The sequence below is a fragment of the Carcharhinus amblyrhynchos genome, chromosome 10 (assembly GCF_965287045.1).
Source record: "Carcharhinus amblyrhynchos chromosome 10, sCarAmb.v2.hapA, whole genome shotgun sequence".
Classification (NCBI taxonomy): Eukaryota; Metazoa; Chordata; class Chondrichthyes; order Carcharhiniformes; family Carcharhinidae; genus Carcharhinus; species Carcharhinus amblyrhynchos.
In genome coordinates, this window is record NC_137333.1 from 107,611,393 (window position 1) to 107,630,303 (window position 18,911).

The window sequence follows — 18,911 nt, forward strand, 5'->3', positions numbered from 1 at the left end:
TCAAGAGCAACTAGGGATGGGTAGTAAATGCTGGCCAGTCAGCAACACCCATGTCCCATGAATGAATAAAAAAAATTCCCAAAAAATGAGTGAATGTGGGATGTCTGCAGTGCAGAGCACTCCTGACAGACTGGCATGGATCACTCCGGTACTCTCACTGTTGTGAAACTCAGTTTCCTTGAGAAAATTCCACCGCAAATCTCATCTGGGGGTCGAATATGACTGAAAGGTTCAGCATTAGACAGAAGCCAAAATATTCCAAACATTGTGAAAGGCCGAGCCTGCTGTACCAGGTGATGTTTGATACCTCTTTCTAATTTGATGCTCCAAGCAGCTGGCTGGCAGTTCAACTACAGTCTGACACAGAGTTAATGTGGACAAAGAGCTGACCAGAGAAGACAGAGCGGCTTTACAGTGGAACACAGAGACTATCCTGAGCCTCCAGTCTGCACAGTCATTGATTCAGGTCCTGGTTAACCTCTAATCCCCTCTACCTTTGTTCTACAATCCTTAATGAGGTTAGCTAACAAAAAAATTCTGAAATTGCCAACTGACCCTTCGCCATTTTACTGGGGGACAGGGGGGTGTATTCGGGGCTGGTGTTGGGGGGGGGGGGGGGGGGGGGGGGCACCAGGACCAGTGGGGAGAGTTCCACATTTCCTTCCCTTTGTGTGAGGAAGTGCTTCCTGACATCCCACCCAAAGGGCCTGGCTCTGCTGCGATTGTTCTTTTGTTCTGAATCTTAGCAACTTTGTAAAGGAAATTCTGACAAAACTGCAAAATGTTAACTGGGGTTTTTATCTGCGTTACCTTTTGAAAGTTTCATCTGGGTTTTTCTCACACTCGCTGGGTTCCAGTAATGTTTGCAGTGACACCTCCTGTAGTTTCTCATTGTATCCATGTACCAACAGGCACCTTCGAATCTGTCCCACTAGACTCAGGACAAAGGCACTGACCGAAAGTGTCCGCACATCCTGTGCCTGACAGAAGTGGTGTCCCATAGTCCGGATGGACAGGTCAAATCTCTGGCCATGCTCGGACACTGGCCACAGCACCTCACTGCACAGGGCTGTCTTGCCGCTGCCGGGACCCCCAGTGATCAGGATGCCATTGCTCCGGCCACTCGGACAGCAGTCCAGGCAATGCTGTAACTTGCGCAATGCCCATTCCCGACAGTAGAATCTCTTCCCCTGGAGCAAGCTCTGAGTCATTTCTTAATCCTTTCCACACTCCCAGTGCTGCAGTTCATTCATGCTGGACTCCGGAACAGGTGGGGCTGTGCCGGTGCCGAGTGATCAGAGCTGGAATTCCCGGAGCTCGGCTGCTTTGCAACTGCAGCACAAACATGTCACAACATGTGAGAACCTGCAGAGACAGAGAGGCAGGACACGAGTCACATGGAGAAAGAACTTACATTTCTATAGCACCTTCACATCCTGAGGAATTGCCAAAATGCTTCACAGCCAATCAGGTATTTTTGTAGTGTCAGCACTGTTGGAATGTAGGAAATGCAGAATCCACTTTGTGGGAACTTGCTGTGCACAAAAAAATAACAACAAGATAATCAGCTTCCTAAATATAAGGGATAAATGCTTGCCAGGAGGCTGAGGGAAGGACCACTCCTGTGCTTGCAATACAGTCGTGGGATGCTTAACACGCAGCAGAGCATGGAAGCACCACCTCACATTAACATCCCACTTCAAACAACAAACCCTGATAGGGCGGCGCTCCCTCAGCACTGACCCTCTGACAGTGCGGCACTCCTTCAGCACTGACCCTCCGACAGTGCGACGCTCCCTCAGCACTGACCCTCTGACAGTGCAGCACTCCCTCAGTACTGACCCTCCGACAATGCGGCGCTCCCTCAGCACTGACCCTCCGACAGTGTTGCAGAGGGAATGGGGAAAGAGTGGAAATGAGATCAGAATCTTGTTTGTTCTGGGACTCTGATGTAAGAGGATGAAAATGCTCCAGCCCAAATGTTTATCGTTGACCCGCCCAGATTACTCAGACTCAGTCACTGCATTGGTGGATAGATTTAAAGGAAATTAAACTGATGCAGGAGTTGTCACTCAATGAATTGACGACAGACAATTTCTCGAATTGCCTTTCACTGACATTCCAATATGAAGGCTTGGTCCAAACATGGACAAAAGAACTGAATTCCAGAGGTGAGCGAGAGTGTTATTAAGGCAACATTTGACCGAGTGTGGCATCAAAGAGCACCAGCAAAGCTGGAGTCCGTGGGAAACGGGGAAAGTCCTTCATAAAAGCAAATTACTGCAGATGCTAGAATCTGTAACCAAAAAAGAAAATGCTGGAAAATCTCAGCAGGTTTGGCAGCTTCAGTGAGGAGAGAAGAGAGCTGACGTTTCAAGTCCAGATGAGCCTTTGTCAACCCTTCACTGGTTGGAGTCATAAACTCAACAAAAAACTTCAACAAAATGTGCAGGTTTCCTCACGTTTCCAGTAACAGTCCAAAGGTATGCAGGTTAGGTGGATTTCCCACGTTAAATTGTCCCTTAGTGTCCCTGCATGTGTGGGTTAAGGGATTAGAGGGATAAATATGTGGGGTTATGGGGATAGAGCCTGGGTAGGATGCTCTGTTAAAGGACTGATTCAGACTCAATGGGCTGACTGGCATCCTTCTACACTGTATGGATGGATTCTGATTGGGAGACGTCTTGACATGGTGAATGCATTAGTTGACAGCGACTGACAGTTAACTGCCCAACATCGTTTGAGTTAACCATGCAGCTTAATTCTGACTGGTCAGGGCATTGCCCTGTGGAGTGAAAAAGCAAATGGCTATCACTTATTTTGTTTAACTATGTGTACATTTTCTTCCTGTTTACAAAGAAGATTGGCCTTATTGGCAACTTTGTACAAAACCAGAGCTCCCTGGATGAAAACAGAGATAGAAATTAAGGAAGAAAAACTGTGCTTCTGACAGGCGTCAGGTAGAAAACACAGTTCAGAACAAAGAGGAATACAGAAGATTCAGAGGAGAGGTGAAAAAGTACATTTGAGAAACAAAGAGAGGTTATGAGAAAAGACTTGATTTGTTCGCTGGTTGGGCCAGCATTTATAGTCCATCCCATTTCAGAATCAACCACATTCTGTGGCTCTGCAGTCACATGTAGACCAGACCAGGTAAGGACGGCAGATTTTCTTCCCTAAAGGACATTGGTGAACCAGATGGGGATTTCACGATGGTTTCATGGCCATCATTAGATGTTTATTTCCAGATTTTATCTGTTGTGGTGGGAGTCAAACCCAGGTTCCCACAGCCATTACCCTGGCTCTCTGTATTACTGGTCCAGTGACAATAGCACTATACCACCACCTCAACCTAAATCAATGTGGAGAGACTGGAGAAGCTGAGATTGTTCTCCTTAGAACAGAAAAGGAGAAATTATAATCAAAGCGTTCAGAATCACCAGGGATTTTGATAAAGCAATTAGAGTGATCAAAGTTTACAGCGTGGACACAGGCCCTTCGGCCCAACTTGTCCAGCTGGCCCAGTTTTACCACTAAGCTAGTCCCAATTGCCCGTATTTGACCCATATCCCTCTATACCCATTGTAACCATGTAACTATCTAAATGCTTTTTAAAAGACAAAATTGTACCTGCCTATTACTTACGTGGCAAAAAACTGCAGCAGGCGACGGTGCAGAGGGACCTCGGGGTCCTTGTGCATGAGTCGCAAAAACCCAGCTTGCAGGTGCAGCAGGTGGTCAGGAAGGCAAATGGGATGCTGGCCTTCATAGCGAGGGGGATTGAATATAAAAGTAGGGAGGTCTTGCTGCAGCTGTATAGGGCATTGGTGAGGCCGCAGCTGGAGTACTGTGTGCAGTTTTGGGCGCCGCACCTGCGCAAGGATATTTTGGCCCTGGAGGGAGTGCAGAGGAGGTTTACTAGGCTGATACCGGAGTTGAGGGGATTGAGCTATGAGGAGAGGCTGAATAAACTAGGCTTGTACTCGTTAGAGTTTAGAAGAATGAGGGGAGATCTCATTGAGATGTATAAGATGATGAATGGGATGGATAGGATAGAGGTGGAGAGACTCTTCCCGCTCAAAAAAGACAGTAGGACTAGGGGGCACAGCCTCAAGATAAAGGGGAGGCGGTTTAGAACGGAGTTGAGGAGGAACTTCTTCACTCAAAGGGTGGTGAATCTCTGGAATTCTCTGCCCGTTGAAGTGGTGGAGGCTGCCTCGCTAAATATTTTTAAGAAGCGGGTTGATGGGTTCTTGATAAGAGAGGGGATTAAGGGTTATGGGGAGAGGGCGGGAAAGTGGAACTGAGCCACAACAGATCAGCCATGATCTTATTGAATGGCGGGGCAGGCTCGAAGGGCTAGATGGCCTACTCCTGCTCCTATTTCTTATGTTCTTATGTTCTTATACTACGACCTCTGGCAGCTTGTTCCAGGCACTCATCACCTTGTGTCAAATAATTGCTCCTCTGGATGCTTTCGTACCTCTCTGCTTTTACCTTAAACCTATGCCTTCTAATTTTAGACTCCCCTAAAGTTTATTTATTAGTCACAAGTAGGCTTACATTCACACTGTAATGAAGTTACTGTGAAAATCCCCGAGTAACCACACTCTGGAGCCTGGTCAGGTACACTGAGGGAGAATTTAGCCTGGCCAACTCACCTAACCTGCACGTATTTAGAACATAGAACATTACAGCGCAGAACAGGCCCTTCGGCCCACGATGTTGCGCCGACCAGTTAAAAAACAATGACCCACTAACCTAAACCAATCCCTTTTCGTCCATAAACCTATCCACGGATCTCTTAAACGCCCCCAAACTAGGCGCATTTACAACCGCAGCAGGCAGGGCATTCCAATCCCTCACCACCCTCTGGGTAAAGAACCTACCTCTGACATCCGTCCTATAACCACCCCCCCTTAATTTAAAGCCATGCCCCCTCGTGCTAGCTTTCTCCATCCGAGGAAAAAGGCTATCACTGTCCACCCTATCTAAACCTCTAATCATCTTATATGTTTCAATAAGATCCCCTCTTAGCTGCCTTCTTTCCAGCGAAAACAACCCCAAATCCCTCAGTCTCTCCTCATAGGACCTCCCCTCCATACCAGGCAACATCCTGGTAAACCTCCTCTGCACCCTCTCCAAAGCCTCCACATCCTTCCTATAATGTGGGGACCAGAACTGCACACAGTACTCCAAGTGCGGCCGCACCAGAGTTGTGTACAGTTGCAACATGACGCTGCGACTCCTAAATTCAATCCCCCTACCAATAAACGCCAAGACACCGTATGCCTTCTTAACAACCCTATCTACTTGATTCCCAACTTTCAGAGATCTATGTACACATACACCTAGATCCCTCTGTTCATCCACACTATTCAGAGTCCTCCTGTTAGCCCTATACTCAACACATCTGTTATTCCTACCAAAGTGAATTACCTCACACTTCTCCGCATTAAACTCCATCCGCCACCTCTCGGCCCAGCTCTGCAACCTGTCCAAGTCTTCCTGCAAACTAAGACACCCTTCCTCACAATCTACCACACCTCCGACTTTGGTGTCATCAGCAAATTTACTAATCCACCCAACTATACCCTCATCCAGATCATTAATAAAAATTACAAACAGCAGTGGCCCCAAAACAGATCCCTGAGGCACACCACCCGTAACCGAACTCCATGACGAATATTTACCATCAACCACCACCCTCTGTCTCCTATCTGATAGCCAATTCCTGATCCAATTTCCTAGATTACCCTCAATCCCATACATCTGCATTTTCTGCAGAAGCCTACCATGGTGAACCTTATCAAACGCCTTACTAAAATCCATATATACCACGTCAACTGCCTTACCCCCATCCACCTCTTTGGTCACTTTTTCAAAAAACTCAATAAGGTTAGTAAGGCACGACCTACCCGCTACAAAACCAAGCTGACTATCTCCAATCAATTCATTACTCTCCAAATAACTATAAATCCTATCCCTAATAATTTTTTCTAAAACCTTGCCCACAACAGAAGTGAGACTCACCGGTCTATAATTCCCGGGGAAGTCTCTGCTCCCCTTCTTAAACAATGGGACAACATTCGCTAACCTCCAATCTTCCGGTACTATACCAGAGGCCAACGACGACCTGAAGATCAGAGCCAGAGGCTCTGCAATCACTTCTCTTGCCTCCCAGAGAATCCTAGGGTAAATCCCATCCGGACCAGGGGACTTATCTATTTTCAATCCCTCAAGAATATCCAGCACATCCTCCTTATCAATTGTAATACTGTCTATTCTACTCCCCTGCAACCCAGTGTCCTCCTCAGCTATATTCTTGTCCCCCTGCGTGAACACCGAAGAGAAATATTGGTTCAATGCCTCTCCAATCTCTTCCGGACTGTGTGGACTGTGAGAGGAAACCAGAGCACCTGGAGGAAACCCACACAGGCATGGGGAGAATGTGGAGACTCTGTACAGTGACCCGAGCCGGGAATCGAACATGGGTCACTGGAACTATCACACAACAATGCTAACCATTGTGCCCCTACCTTCAGGAAAAGATGTTGACTATCTACCTTACCTATGCCCCTATTTTATCGGGGTCTATATAAGAGACCTTAATAAGATCTCCCCTAAGCCTCCTACGCTCTAGGGAAAAAAGTCTCAGTCTATCCAGCCTCTCCTTACAACACAAACCATCAAGTTCCAGTAGTATCCTAGTCAATCTTTTCTGCATTCCTTCTGGTTTAATAATATCCTTTCTATAATAGGAAAACCAGAACTGCACAATATTCCAAGTGTGACCTTACCAATGTCTTGTACTTCAACAAGACATCTCACCTCCTGCATTCAATGTTCTGACCAATGAAACCAAGCATGCCAAATGCCTTCTTCACCATTCTGACCACCTGTGCCTCCACTTTCAAGGAGCTATGAACCTGCACCCCGAGATGTCTTTGTTCTATAACTCTCCCCAACACCCTACCAGTAACTGAGTAAGTCCTGTCCTGGTTCGAGCTACCAAAATGTATTACCTCATATTTATCTAAATTAAACTCATCTGCCATTCATCAGCACACTGGCCCAATTGATCAAGATCCCATTGCAATCTGACATAACCTTTTTCACTGTCCACTATGCCACCAATCTTGGTGTCATCTGCAAACTTACTAACTATGCCCCCTATATTCTCATCCAAATTATTAATATAAATGACAAATAACAGTGGACCCAGCACCGATCCCTGAGGCACACCACTGGTCACAGGCCTCCACTTTGAAAGACAATCCTCAACAACCATCCTCTGTCTTTTGCAATCAAACCAATTTTGTATCCATTTAACTATCTCACCCTGGATCCCGTGAGATTTAATCTTATGCAACAATCCATCATGTGGTACCTTGTCAAAGGCCTTGCTAAAGCTCATGCAGATAACATCAACTGCACTGCCCTCATCTACCTTCTTGGTTACCCCTTCAAAAAACTCAATCAAATTCGTGAGACCTGATTTTCCACTCACAAAGCCATGCTGATTACAACTTACCCACCACAGATGTAAGTCTCACTAGCCTGTAGTTCCCAGACTTTTCCCTGCAGCCCTTTTTAAACAAAGGCACAACATTTGCCACCCTCCAATCTTCAGGCACCTCGCCATGACTATCGATGATTCAAATATCTCAGCTAGGGGGCCCGCAATTTCCTCCCCAACCTCCCACAGCGTTCTGGGATACAATTTATCAGGTCCTAGGGATTTGATGAACTTTAAGACTTCCAGCACCTTCTTCTCTGTAATATCTACACTCCTCAAGACATCACTATTTATTTCCTCAAGTTCCCAAAGATCCATCCTTTTCTTGACAGTAAATACTGATGAGAAATATTCATTTAGGATCGCACCGAGTCCTTGTGAATCCTTGTCTCTCCCTAGTTACTCTTTTGCCTTTTACGTATTTATAGAAGCTCTTTGGATTCCTCTTCACCTCATCTGTCAAAACAATCTTGTGTCCCTTTTTGCACTGATTTCTCTCTTAACTCTACTGCAACACCTTATATAATCTTCAAGAGATCCACTTGATCGCAGCTGCCTCTGCATGTCACGTGCCTTCTTCTTTTTCATGGCCAAGGCCTCAATATCCGAGTCATCTAGGGCTACCTACTTCTACCAGCCTTGCCCTTCACTCTAAGAGCAATGTGCTTATCCTGAACCCTAGTTAACACACTTTTGAAAGCCTCCAACTTACCAGATGTCCCTTTGCCTTCCACAGACTCTCCCAATCAACTTTTGAAAGTTTCTGCCTGATACCATCAAAATTGGCCTTGGCCGAATTAGAATTTTAACTTTTGGGCCAGACTTATCATTCTCCATAGCTATCTTAAAACTAATGGAATTACAGTCACTGGTCCCAAAGTGATCCCTCACTCACACTTCTGTCACCTCCCCTTTCTTATTTCCCAAGAGGAGGTCAAGTTTTGCCCCCTGTCTAGTCGGGCCATCCACATACTGAATGAGAAATTCCTCCTGAATACACTCAACAAATTTCTGATATTGAAGCAAGTGAGAATGGAATTGCCAGGATGTTAGCCCTAATCTTCCAGAATTCTCTCGACTCAGGAGAAATGCCAGAGGCTGAGAATTGCAAATGTTACACCCTTGTTCAAAAAAGAATAAGCCCTGTAATTCAAAAACCAGTCAGTTTAATATCAATTTAACATCTTCACAAACAATGATTCAGAACTGAATTAAAGTCATATAATAAAATTCAGGTTCATTAGAAAGAGCCAGCAAGGATCTCCAAAGGGAATATTGAGTTTAACTATCTCGAAAGATTTTTGAGGAGGTAACAGAGACAGTCAATGAGGGTAATGCTGTTGATGTGGTATACCGGAACTTTATAAGGCATTCAATACAGTGCCACACAAGAAACTTGTGAGAAAAGTTACAGCTCAGGGAATAAACGGGACAGTAGCAAAGAGGGTACAAAATTGGCTGAATAATAGGATTTGGGGAGTTACAGTTAATGGATATTTCTCAAACTGGAGGAAGGTTTGTCGTGGTCTTCCCCAAGGGTCAGTATTAGAACACTTGCTGAAGGAATTTCATTCTGTTTCTAACCCCATGCGGTACCTGTCCTGGGAGTGTTTGATGGGGAGACAGTATAGAGGGAGCTTTACTCTGTATCTAACCCCATGCGGTACCTGTCCTGGGAGTGTTTGATGGGGAGACAGTGTAGAGGGAGCTTTACTCTGTATCTAACCCCGTGCTGTGCCTGTCCTGGGAGTGTTTGATGGGGGGACAGTGTAGAGGGAGCTTTACTCTGTATCTAACCCCGTGCTGTACCTGTCCTGGGAGTGTTTGATGGGGGGACAGTGTAGAGGGAGCTTTACTCTGTATCTAACCCCGTGCTGTACCTGTCCTGGGAGTGTTTGATGGGGGGACAGTGTAGAGGGAGCTTTCCTCTGTATCTAACCCTGTGCTGTCCCTGTCCTGGGAGTGTTTGATGGGGGGACAGTGTAGAGGGAGCTTTACTCTGTATCTAACCCTGGGCTGTCCCTGTCCTGGGAGTGTTTGATGGGGACAGTGTAGAGGGATCTTTACTCTGTATCTAACCCTGTGCTGTCCCTGTCCTGGGAGTGTTTGCTGGGGACAGTGTAGAGGGAGGTAGGGGGAATGGAAGTGGGGGGAATTGGAGAGTTGAAGGTGGATACAGAGTCAGGTTGGGCTGGGGGTGAAGATGCTGTGGTCAGTCTCCTGGGGGAGTGGTGTGGGTGTGGGGTGTCCCATGTGAAGCTGGATCTGGGTGTCTGTATAGTTAATCTGCAGTTAAAGGGATCTTTTATCATTCTAACTCTTTCAGAATTGTTATCAGAGTTAAACTGGTAGAACCATGCAAACTCAGTGATTTAAATTGCTTTGTTGGATGGTTCCCAGCCCTGCACAATTGTCCAGAGAAAGTTCACGCTTCTGGATAATTGCCGGTGAACCCTTACTCAGAACCTTCTGGAAGAATTCCCCAACTCTTCACTGGGGTACCACCAAATCCTTTGCTGGGGAACCACAAAGTTACGGCCTGACTTACAAACCCCACCTCGGTGGAGGAACTGCTCAGTGTAGCCAACCCCCCGCATCCTACACTCCCCTGTACAGCAGCCACTGCGTGCCCACCCAGGGCTGGGTGCATCAAACAGCACGCAGCAGAACGAGAAATGACTAACTCTAACTGATTAGTGACTGGCTTTGTACTGGGACCTGTTTTAATTTCCAATTGGACTAAAAAATCTGACCCCAGAAGGTAAAAGAATGAATCATATCAAACTTCTCGGGCATGTCCAATGTCTGCCTGATCTGCCTACACAGGTAAAGCTGTTTGAGAGTCCTGACTGACTAATAAAGACAACAGTTCACATCAAACAGCACCTCACCCTGTATTAATCCATGTACCCTCCTTGGGAGAAACTACACCCTCAAAAACAGTGGTAACTAATAGAGCAGTTTCCAGTAATCACTGTTAATGTTAACACCCGCTAACTCACCCCCAACTAAATCCATTTTCCTTTTCACAATTCCTCTGGTGCTGATGGGTTTGATGAGGCTGCAGGAAGTGACAGTATGGGTGGTACTGGAAGCACCAAACTCTCATCCCCTTCCGTTGCTGACTCTATTTTTCCAAGAACACTTAAGGACTGGAAGCAAACTTCCACAAACTTTAATCTCCATGCCTCCTTAATTTAAGGAAAACCTGCTGAACTTTTTAAAATTCATATAACTATCAACGGTACCCAAGCTGCTTCTCCTGTGAAAGTTTGGGAAACAATGGAGAGAAACCTTACCAAGTACCAGGAACAAATAGGGGCAGCCAGGAATGGTCAAATCCTGAGACTCATTAAAAATATAATAACCATATTGCTGAGAAAAGAGACATACTGTCAAAGCTTCTCATCTTGCACTCATCAGGACAGATGCACAAGAGTACCAATTGTAAAGGAGACACCAATTTATACTACATGAGAAGAGAGTGCTGATTAGTTAGCAAGCAGACTCTGATTGGTAGAGGTGCTGCCTCTACCATAGCTGCAAACTTTTGGTTCAATTCAAACTGGGCAGATGGACTGATTGCTCATAGGACTGCCAAGAGGAATGAACCCGGGAATCGCTGACCTCCACACGTTTGTTCAATTGATAAAGTACATTGTATGGACGTGTTCCCTTTGTGTGCATAGGATAGGGGCCTGTGTGTGAATATATGGAGCTTCCAGTATGGGGAAGTTGTGCATGTTTTGCCGCTTGTGAACAGCCAAAGGGATATGGTGTTTAATGTGATTGACTAATCTTCAGAATGTACAGCCTACACACTTAGCATTATAGTGACACTGAAATTCATTTACCATATTACTCATTTCTGTGACAGGCAGAATGTTTTTTTAGCTTGATGGCAGCATTGGAACAGAAGAACAGGAGTAGGCCATTCAGCCCCTCAAGTCTGTTCCATCATTCAATTACATCATGGCTGATCTGTGGCCGAACTCCATATGCCTGCCTTTGGCCCATATCCCTTCATATCTTGCCTTAATATTTGAAATTAGATTAAAAATTAGCAACTGATCCAGCATCAACTTGTAGAAGAGTTATCTCTACTATCTTCTGTATATAGAAATGCTTCCTAACATCTTTCCCAAATGGTCTGACTTTTACAGCTACACTCTGTTCCCTACCTCTAGAATCTCCAACCAGTGGAAATAGTTTATCCTTATCTTTGTCTTTACCTGTTAATATCTTAAGAATTTACGTACTTAAGGAAGTGACCCTAGAAGTAATAGACCAATTGGTGGTCATTTTCCAAAACACGCTGGTCTCTGGAATAGTTCCTACAGATTGGAGGGCAGCTAACGTAAGCCTGTTATTCAAAATGGGAGGTAGACTGAAAACAGGGAATGTCGGTACTGGGGAAGTTGCTGGAGTCCATTATCAAGGATTTCATAACTTAGCATTTGGAAGACAGTGGTATAATCAGACAAAGTCAGCATGGATTTACATCAAGGGAATCATGCTTGATAAATCTATTGGAATTTTTTAAGGATGTATCCAGTGGTCGATTGAGGAGAACCAGTGGATATGGTTTATTTAGACTTTTAGAAGGCTTTCGACAAGGTCTCACGTTGTCAAATTAAAGCACCTGGGATTGCAGATAATGTCTTGAGATGGATAGAAAGCTGGTTAGCAAATAGGAAGCAAAGAATTGAAATAAATGAGTCTTTTTCTGATTGGCAGTCAGTAATGAGTGGGGTTCTGCAGGGATCTGTGCGAGGCCCCAACTGTTCACATTATATGTTCATGATTTCGATGAGGGAACTGAATGTATTATCTCCAAATTTGCAGATGGTACAAAGATGGCTGGGAGGGTGAGCTGTGAGGAGGATGCAGAGATGCTCGGACAGGCCAAGTGTGTGGGCATCCGCATGGCAGGTGCAGTATAATGCGGATGAATGGGAGATTATCCACTTTGGTAGCAATAATGGGAAGGCAGATTATTATTTGAACAGATGAAAATTGAGAGGGTCAGTGCCGATGGAGCGCCGCGCCGTCGCAGGGTCAGTGCCGAGGGAGCGCCGCGCCGTCGCAGGGTCAGTGCCGAGGGAGCGCCGCGCCGTCGCAGGGTCAGTGCCGAGGGAGCGCCGCGCCGTCGCAGGGTCAGTGCCGAGGGAGCGCCGCGCCGTCGCAGGGTCAGTGCCGAGGGAGCGCCGCGCCGTCGCAGGGTCAGTGCCGAGGGAGCGCCGCGCCGTCGCAGGGTCAGTGCCGAGGGAGCGCCGCGCCGTCGCAGGGTCAGTGCCGAGGGAGCGCCGCGCCGTCGCAGGGTCAGTGCCGAGGGAGCGCCGCGCCGTCGCAGGGTCAGTGCCGAGGGAGCGCCGCGCCGTCGCAGGGTCAGTGCCGAGGGAGCGCCGCGCCGTCGCAGGGTCAGTGCCGAGGGAGCGCCGCGCCGTCGCAGGGTCAGTGCCGAGGGAGCGCCGCGCCGTCGCAGGGTCAGTGCCGAGGGAGCGCCGCGCCGTCGCAGGGTCAGTGCCGAGGGAGCGCCGCGCCGTCGCAGGGTCCGTGCCGAGGGAGCGCCGCGCCGTCGCAGGGTCAGTGCCGAGGGAGCGCCGCGCCGTCGCAGGGTCCGTGCCGAGGTGAACCTGGGTATTTGACTCAGTTCCTGGGAGGATGGTGCTCACTGGGGGCCAATTGCAGCACTCTGTGAGATCTTGCTGTGTTTCTGGGTTGCAGGGGGCGGAGGGGGGGATGATGCCGGCGCTACAACAATGTACCTGGGCTGGGTCCGCCTCTCCCCCCCCAACCCCGGCTCCGCTCACTTACCTCCTCCTCCGCCGCCGCCTCTCCTGGGCCGGGCAGCTGTGCTCGGAGAGGCCGAGGCTCGGGCCTGCACCAGGCCGCAGTCCGGGGCCGCTGGGGAGTCCGGGCCGAGTCCCGGGGATCGGGGAGGCGACACTCGCTCCGGCGGCGCAGGAAGCGGGCGGGGGGGGCGGGAGGGGGCCGGGCCCGGGGCGGAGCCGCCCCAGGAGGCGGGGCGGCGGGTGGGCCCAGAGCCAAGGCCCGGGGCCGGGGGCCTGGAGCCGGGGGTGAGGGGGAGCCCGGGAGCCCGGGGCTCGGGTCCGGCACTGAGGGAGCTCCAGCCTCTGGCAGGGTCACACAGGGACAGTTTGATTGGAAAACATTGACTCACTTTCCATTAAAATAAATGCTGGAAAAAAGCAGCCTTTCTGGCAGCATCTGGTTCAGATTTAGGAACTTGTTGAGAGCTGAAGGATGGATAGGAATCTGATGCTCTGTGTAGTGGGAGAGAAGGTGGAGGATTTGGGGCAGGGTGGAGGGTCAGAGCTGAGGAGAGATGGTCCAGTGTACACAAGGCAGAGGAAGGGTTAATGGCAGAAAGGTGTTAACAGGGGAATGAGGGTCAGACAGCAGAGTCTGCTCATCAAAATCAAAATTCCTGTTGGCGAACACTTCAGCGGTCACGGGCATTCAGCCTCTGACCTTCGGGTAAGCATTCTCCAAGGCGGCCTTCACAACACACGACAGCGCAGAGTCGCTGAACAGAGACTGATAGCCAAGTTCCGCACACATGAGGACGGTCTCAACAGGGATCTTGGGTTCATGTCGCACTATCTGTAACCCCTGTGACTTGCCTGGGTTTGCAAAACCTCACTTACTGTACTGTCTGGAGACAATACACATCTCTTTAAACTGTGATCAGTGCTCCTTCCACTCACATTATCAGCCACTTCAGGTCTTGAACAGCAGGTTAGGTGTAAGGATTCGCATTCTAATCAGTAATCTCTAAACTGTCTGTGGTTTACATGCTCTGTCTGAGGCCAGAACTCTCCATTCACCTGACGAAGGGGCTAACCCGAAAGCTTGTGAGTATATTATCAAATAAATAGGTTGGACTAAAACCTGGTGTTGTCAGACTTTTTACTGCATCAAAATACCACAGGGACAGTGAGGGAAAGCCCTGCCCCAGGGGGTGGTATCCGGACAAACCAAGGAGATAAGAGGGGGTGAAGATGGAGGTGAAAGGTCACAGTCTAAAATTGTTGAACTCAATGTAAAGCCCTAAGGGTTATAACATGCCTCATCAGAAGATGAGGTGCTGATCCTGCAGCTCACGCTGGGCTTCACTGGAGCATTGCGGCAGGCCGAGCATAGACATGACAGCAACATGCTGAGTTAAAATGACAAGTGACCAGGAGCCTGGGGTCATGCTCATAGACTGAGCGAAGGTATTCTGCAAAGGGCTCATCCAGTCTGCATTTAGTCTCCCCAATGCAGTGGAGACTACTTTGGGAGCAACAAATATGTTAGGCTCTCTTTCCTGCTTTCTCTCTGTCAAACCTGATGAATATTTCCTACATTTTCAGCAAGAAAGAGGTCATGCACTCGTTCATGTCCTGAACTGTGTGAAAGGGCTCACCAACTTATCCAATTTTCTAGTTGTTAGATCGCAGTCCATCATTGTCACTTCCATTTTACATGTATTTTTGAAATGTTATGAAGGTTTCTGCCTCTGCCACTTGTTCAGACAGTGTTCCAGATCCCACCACATTCTCAGTGAACAGATTTAAAATTTCGTCGAAGCCACTAACCTTTTACCCTAAATCTATGTCTCCTGGTTTTAGACATGCTCCGTCTAAATCAACAGGGACGAAGTAGAAAGAACATATAGAACATTACAGCACAGTACAGGCCCTTCGGCCCTCGATGTTGTGCCGACCAGTGGAACCAATCTAATGACCCTCTAACCTAAACTATTCCAATGTTATCCATATGCCTATCCACTGACCATTTGAACGCCCTTAAAGTTGGCGAGTCCACAACTGCTGCAGACAGGGCATTCCATGCCCTTACTACCCTCTGAGTAAAGAACCTACCTCTGACATCTGTCCTATAATTACCACCCCTTAACTTAAAGTTATGTCCCCTCATGTTAGCCACCACCATCCGAGGAAAAAGGCTCTCACTGTCCACCCTATCTAACCCTCTGATCATCTTGTATGCCTCAATTAGGTCACCTCTTAAGCTTCTTCTTTCTCACGAAAATAACCTCAAGTCCCTCAGCCTTTCCTCATAAGACCTTTCCACCATACCAGGCAACATCCTGGTAAACCTCCTCTGCACCCTTTCCAATGCCTCCACATCTTTCTTATAATGCGGCGACCAGAACTGTACGTAATACTCCAAGTGCGGCCGCACCAAAGATTTGTACAGTTGCAACATGTCCTCACGGCTCCGAAATTCAATCCCTCTACCAATAAAAGCTAACACACCGTACACCTTCTGAGTAAGAGTCGAGAGCTTCAGATTTTAAGTGTCAAGGTCACCACAACCTGTCTGGTCCCCCCATGCTGACACTATAGTTAGGAAAGCCCACCAATGCCTCCAATTTCTCCCAAAACTAAGAAAATTTGGCATGTCAGCTACAACTCTTACCAACTTTTACAGATGCACCATAGAAAGCATTCTTTCTGGTTATATCACAGCTTGGTATGGCTCCTGCTCTGCCCAAGACTGCAAGAAACTACAAAGGGTCATGACAAAGCCCAGTCCATCGCTCAAACCAGCCTCCCATCCATTGACTCTGTCTACACTTCTTGCTGCCTTGGAAAAGCAGCCAGCATAATTAAGGATCCCACGCATCCCGAACATACTCTCTTCCACCTTCTGCTGTCGGGAGAGGATACAAAAGTCTGAAGTCACATACCAACAGTCTCAAGAACAGCTTCTTCCCTGCTGCCATCAGACTTTTGAATGGACCAGCTTTGCATTAAGCTGATCTTTCTCTAGAACCTCGTTATGACTGTAACACTACATTCTGTATTCTCTCCTTCCCTATTTACAATATGCTTTATATAACGTGCAAGAAACAATAGTTTTCACTGTATACTAATACATGTGACAAAAATCAAATCAAACCCCTCAACCGAAGGGGTTAGCTCCATTCAATCTACTCTCTCTCAACCCCACAAATTCTTCACACCTCAAATTAAATCTCCCCTCATCCTTGTCCCAAAGAAAACAACCTTTCCTCATAATTAAAATTCTCGAATACAGGCAGCATCCTCATAAATGTCTTCTGTAGCCTACCTAGTGCAATCACATCATTCCAATAATGTGACTTAAGCTTATGCAGAACTCAAACCAATGTTTTATACAGTTCTTAGCATAACTTCCCTGCTTTTATATCCATACTTTGATCAACAAAAGAAAATGTTGTATATGCCTCTTGACCAATTTCCTACCTGGCTTGCTACTTTTGGGGATATTGTTGCAAAGAGAGACATGTTGCTGAAGCTTTTCATCTGGCACTCATCAGGACAAAAGCAAAAATGTCAAATTTAAAACAGTCACATTAATTTATACTACAAGATAAAAGGGTGCTGATCAGTTGGCAGATCAACAGATTGCTTTCTCCAAGGCAAATCCTCAGTCAAAGGGGAACTATTAGGCTTTCCTGACTCAGGCTAATTTAGAAAGCTACAAGGCTTGAACATATTCCTTTTGTTTGCAGAGTGTGGGTACCTGGGTATGAATGGGTATGTCGATTCTACCCACTATAAATGAGCCACATTAAGAGTTCGACCAATTAGCTTAAATTGGTTGTTAATGTAGCTATTAGCGCACTCAGCATTGTTCAAGTACCGCCCCATCGCAGAATAAATTTTAATAGCAGACACTTGGTTTTGGTTGAATACAAGTCTGTATTCTGCTTGTTACAAACAGCTGAAAGAACAAGCTGTTTGATTCAATCAGCCAATCTTTGGGCTATACCGTCAATGCACCCGGCATCAGAGGGTGGTGGTTGATGGGAAATGTTCATCCTGGAGTTCAGTTACTAGTGGTGCACTGCAAGGATCTGTTCTGGGGCCACTGCTGTTTGTCATTTTTATAAATGACCGAGATGAGGGTGTAGAAGGATGAGTTAGTAAATTTGCAGATGACACTAAAGTCGGTGGAATTGTGGACAGTGCGGAAGGATGTTGCAGTTTGCAGAGGGACATAGATAAGCTGCAGAGCTGGACTGAGAGGTGGCAAATGGAGTTTAATGTGGAAAAGTGTGAGGTGATTCACTTTGGAAGCAGTAACAGGAATACAGAGTACTGAGCTAACGGTAAGATACTTGGTAGTGTTGATGAGCAGAGAGATCTCGGTGTACATGTGCATAGATCCCCGAAAGTTGGCACCCAGGTTGATAGAGTTGTTCAGAAGGCGTATGGTGTGTTAGCTTTTATTGGTAGAGGGATTGAGTTTCAGAGCCATGAGATCATGTTGCAGCTGTACAAAACTCTGGTGCAGCCGCACTTGGAGTATTGCGTACAGTTCTGGTCGCCGCATTATAGGAAGGATGTGGGAGCATTGGAGAGGGTGCAGAAGAGATTTCCCAGGATGTTGCCTGGTATGGTGGGAAGGTCTTATGAGGAAAGAACATAAGAAATAGGAGCAGGAGTAGGCCATCTAGCCCTTCGAGCCTGCCCCGCCATTCAATAGGATCATGGCTGATCTGTCGTGGCTCAGTTCCACATTCCTGCCCTCTCCCCATAACCCTTAATCCCCTCTCTTATCAAAAACCCATCAACCCGCGTCTTAAAAATATTTAGCGAGGCAACCTCCACCACTTCAACGGGCAGAGAATTCCAGAGATTCACCACCCTTTGAGTGAAGAAGTTCCTCCTCAACTCTGTTCTAAACTGCCCCCCCTTTATCTTGAGGCTGTGCCCCCTAGTCCTACTATCCTTTCTGAGCAGGAAGGGTCTCTCCACCTCTATCCTATCCATCCCATTCATCATCTTATAGGTTGTTTTCGTTAGAGAGAAGAAGGTTAAGAGATGACTTAATCGAGGCATATGAGATGATCAGAAGATTAGATAGGGTGGACAGTAAGAACCTTTTTCCTCAGATAATGATGGCTAGCATGAGGGGACAGAGCTTTAAATTGAGGGGTGATAGATATAGGACAGATGTCAGAGGTAGGTTCTTTACTCAGAGACAATTAAGGGCATGGAATGCCCTGCCTGCAACAGTAGTGGACTCGCCAACATTAAGGGCATTTAAATGGTCATTGGATAAACATATGGATGATATTGGAATAGTGTAGGTTAGATGGGCTTCAGATTGGTTTACAAAGGTTGGCGCTACATCGAGGCCTGAAGGGCCTGCACTGCACTGTAATGTTCTGTGTTCTATCACACAAGCATTGAAATTCATACACAACATTGCTCATTGTCCGGTAGACAGAATGTCTTTTTGGATTGATTACTATCACCGATTGTCAGAAAAACCCATCTGGTTCCCTAATGTCCTTTAAGAAAGGAAATCTGCTTTCCTTACCTGGTCTGGCCGATATGTGACTCCAGAGCCACAGCAAGGATGTTGACTC

At 47.0% G+C, this 18,911-nt stretch overlaps 2 protein-coding genes across 3 annotated transcripts in view; one reads left to right on the forward strand and one right to left on the reverse strand.

Moving 5' to 3' along the window:
* The window catches only part of LOC145349266 (uncharacterized), a 53,267-nt gene extending 39,779 nt beyond the window's left edge, over nt 1–13,488 (reverse strand). The window contains exons 1-2 of the mRNA XM_080197769.1: nt 13,337–13,488; nt 811–1,365 (exon numbers count right to left, since the gene is read on the reverse strand). Coding sequence (XP_080053895.1) covers nt 811–1,211 — 401 coding nt within the window. The 5' untranslated portion in view covers nt 1,212–1,365; nt 13,337–13,488. The remainder of the gene's footprint in view (nt 1–810; nt 1,366–13,336) is intronic.
* The window catches only part of selenoj (selenoprotein J), a 73,040-nt gene that overhangs the window by 12,328 nt on the left and 41,801 nt on the right, over nt 1–18,911 (forward strand). The window lies entirely within an intron of this gene.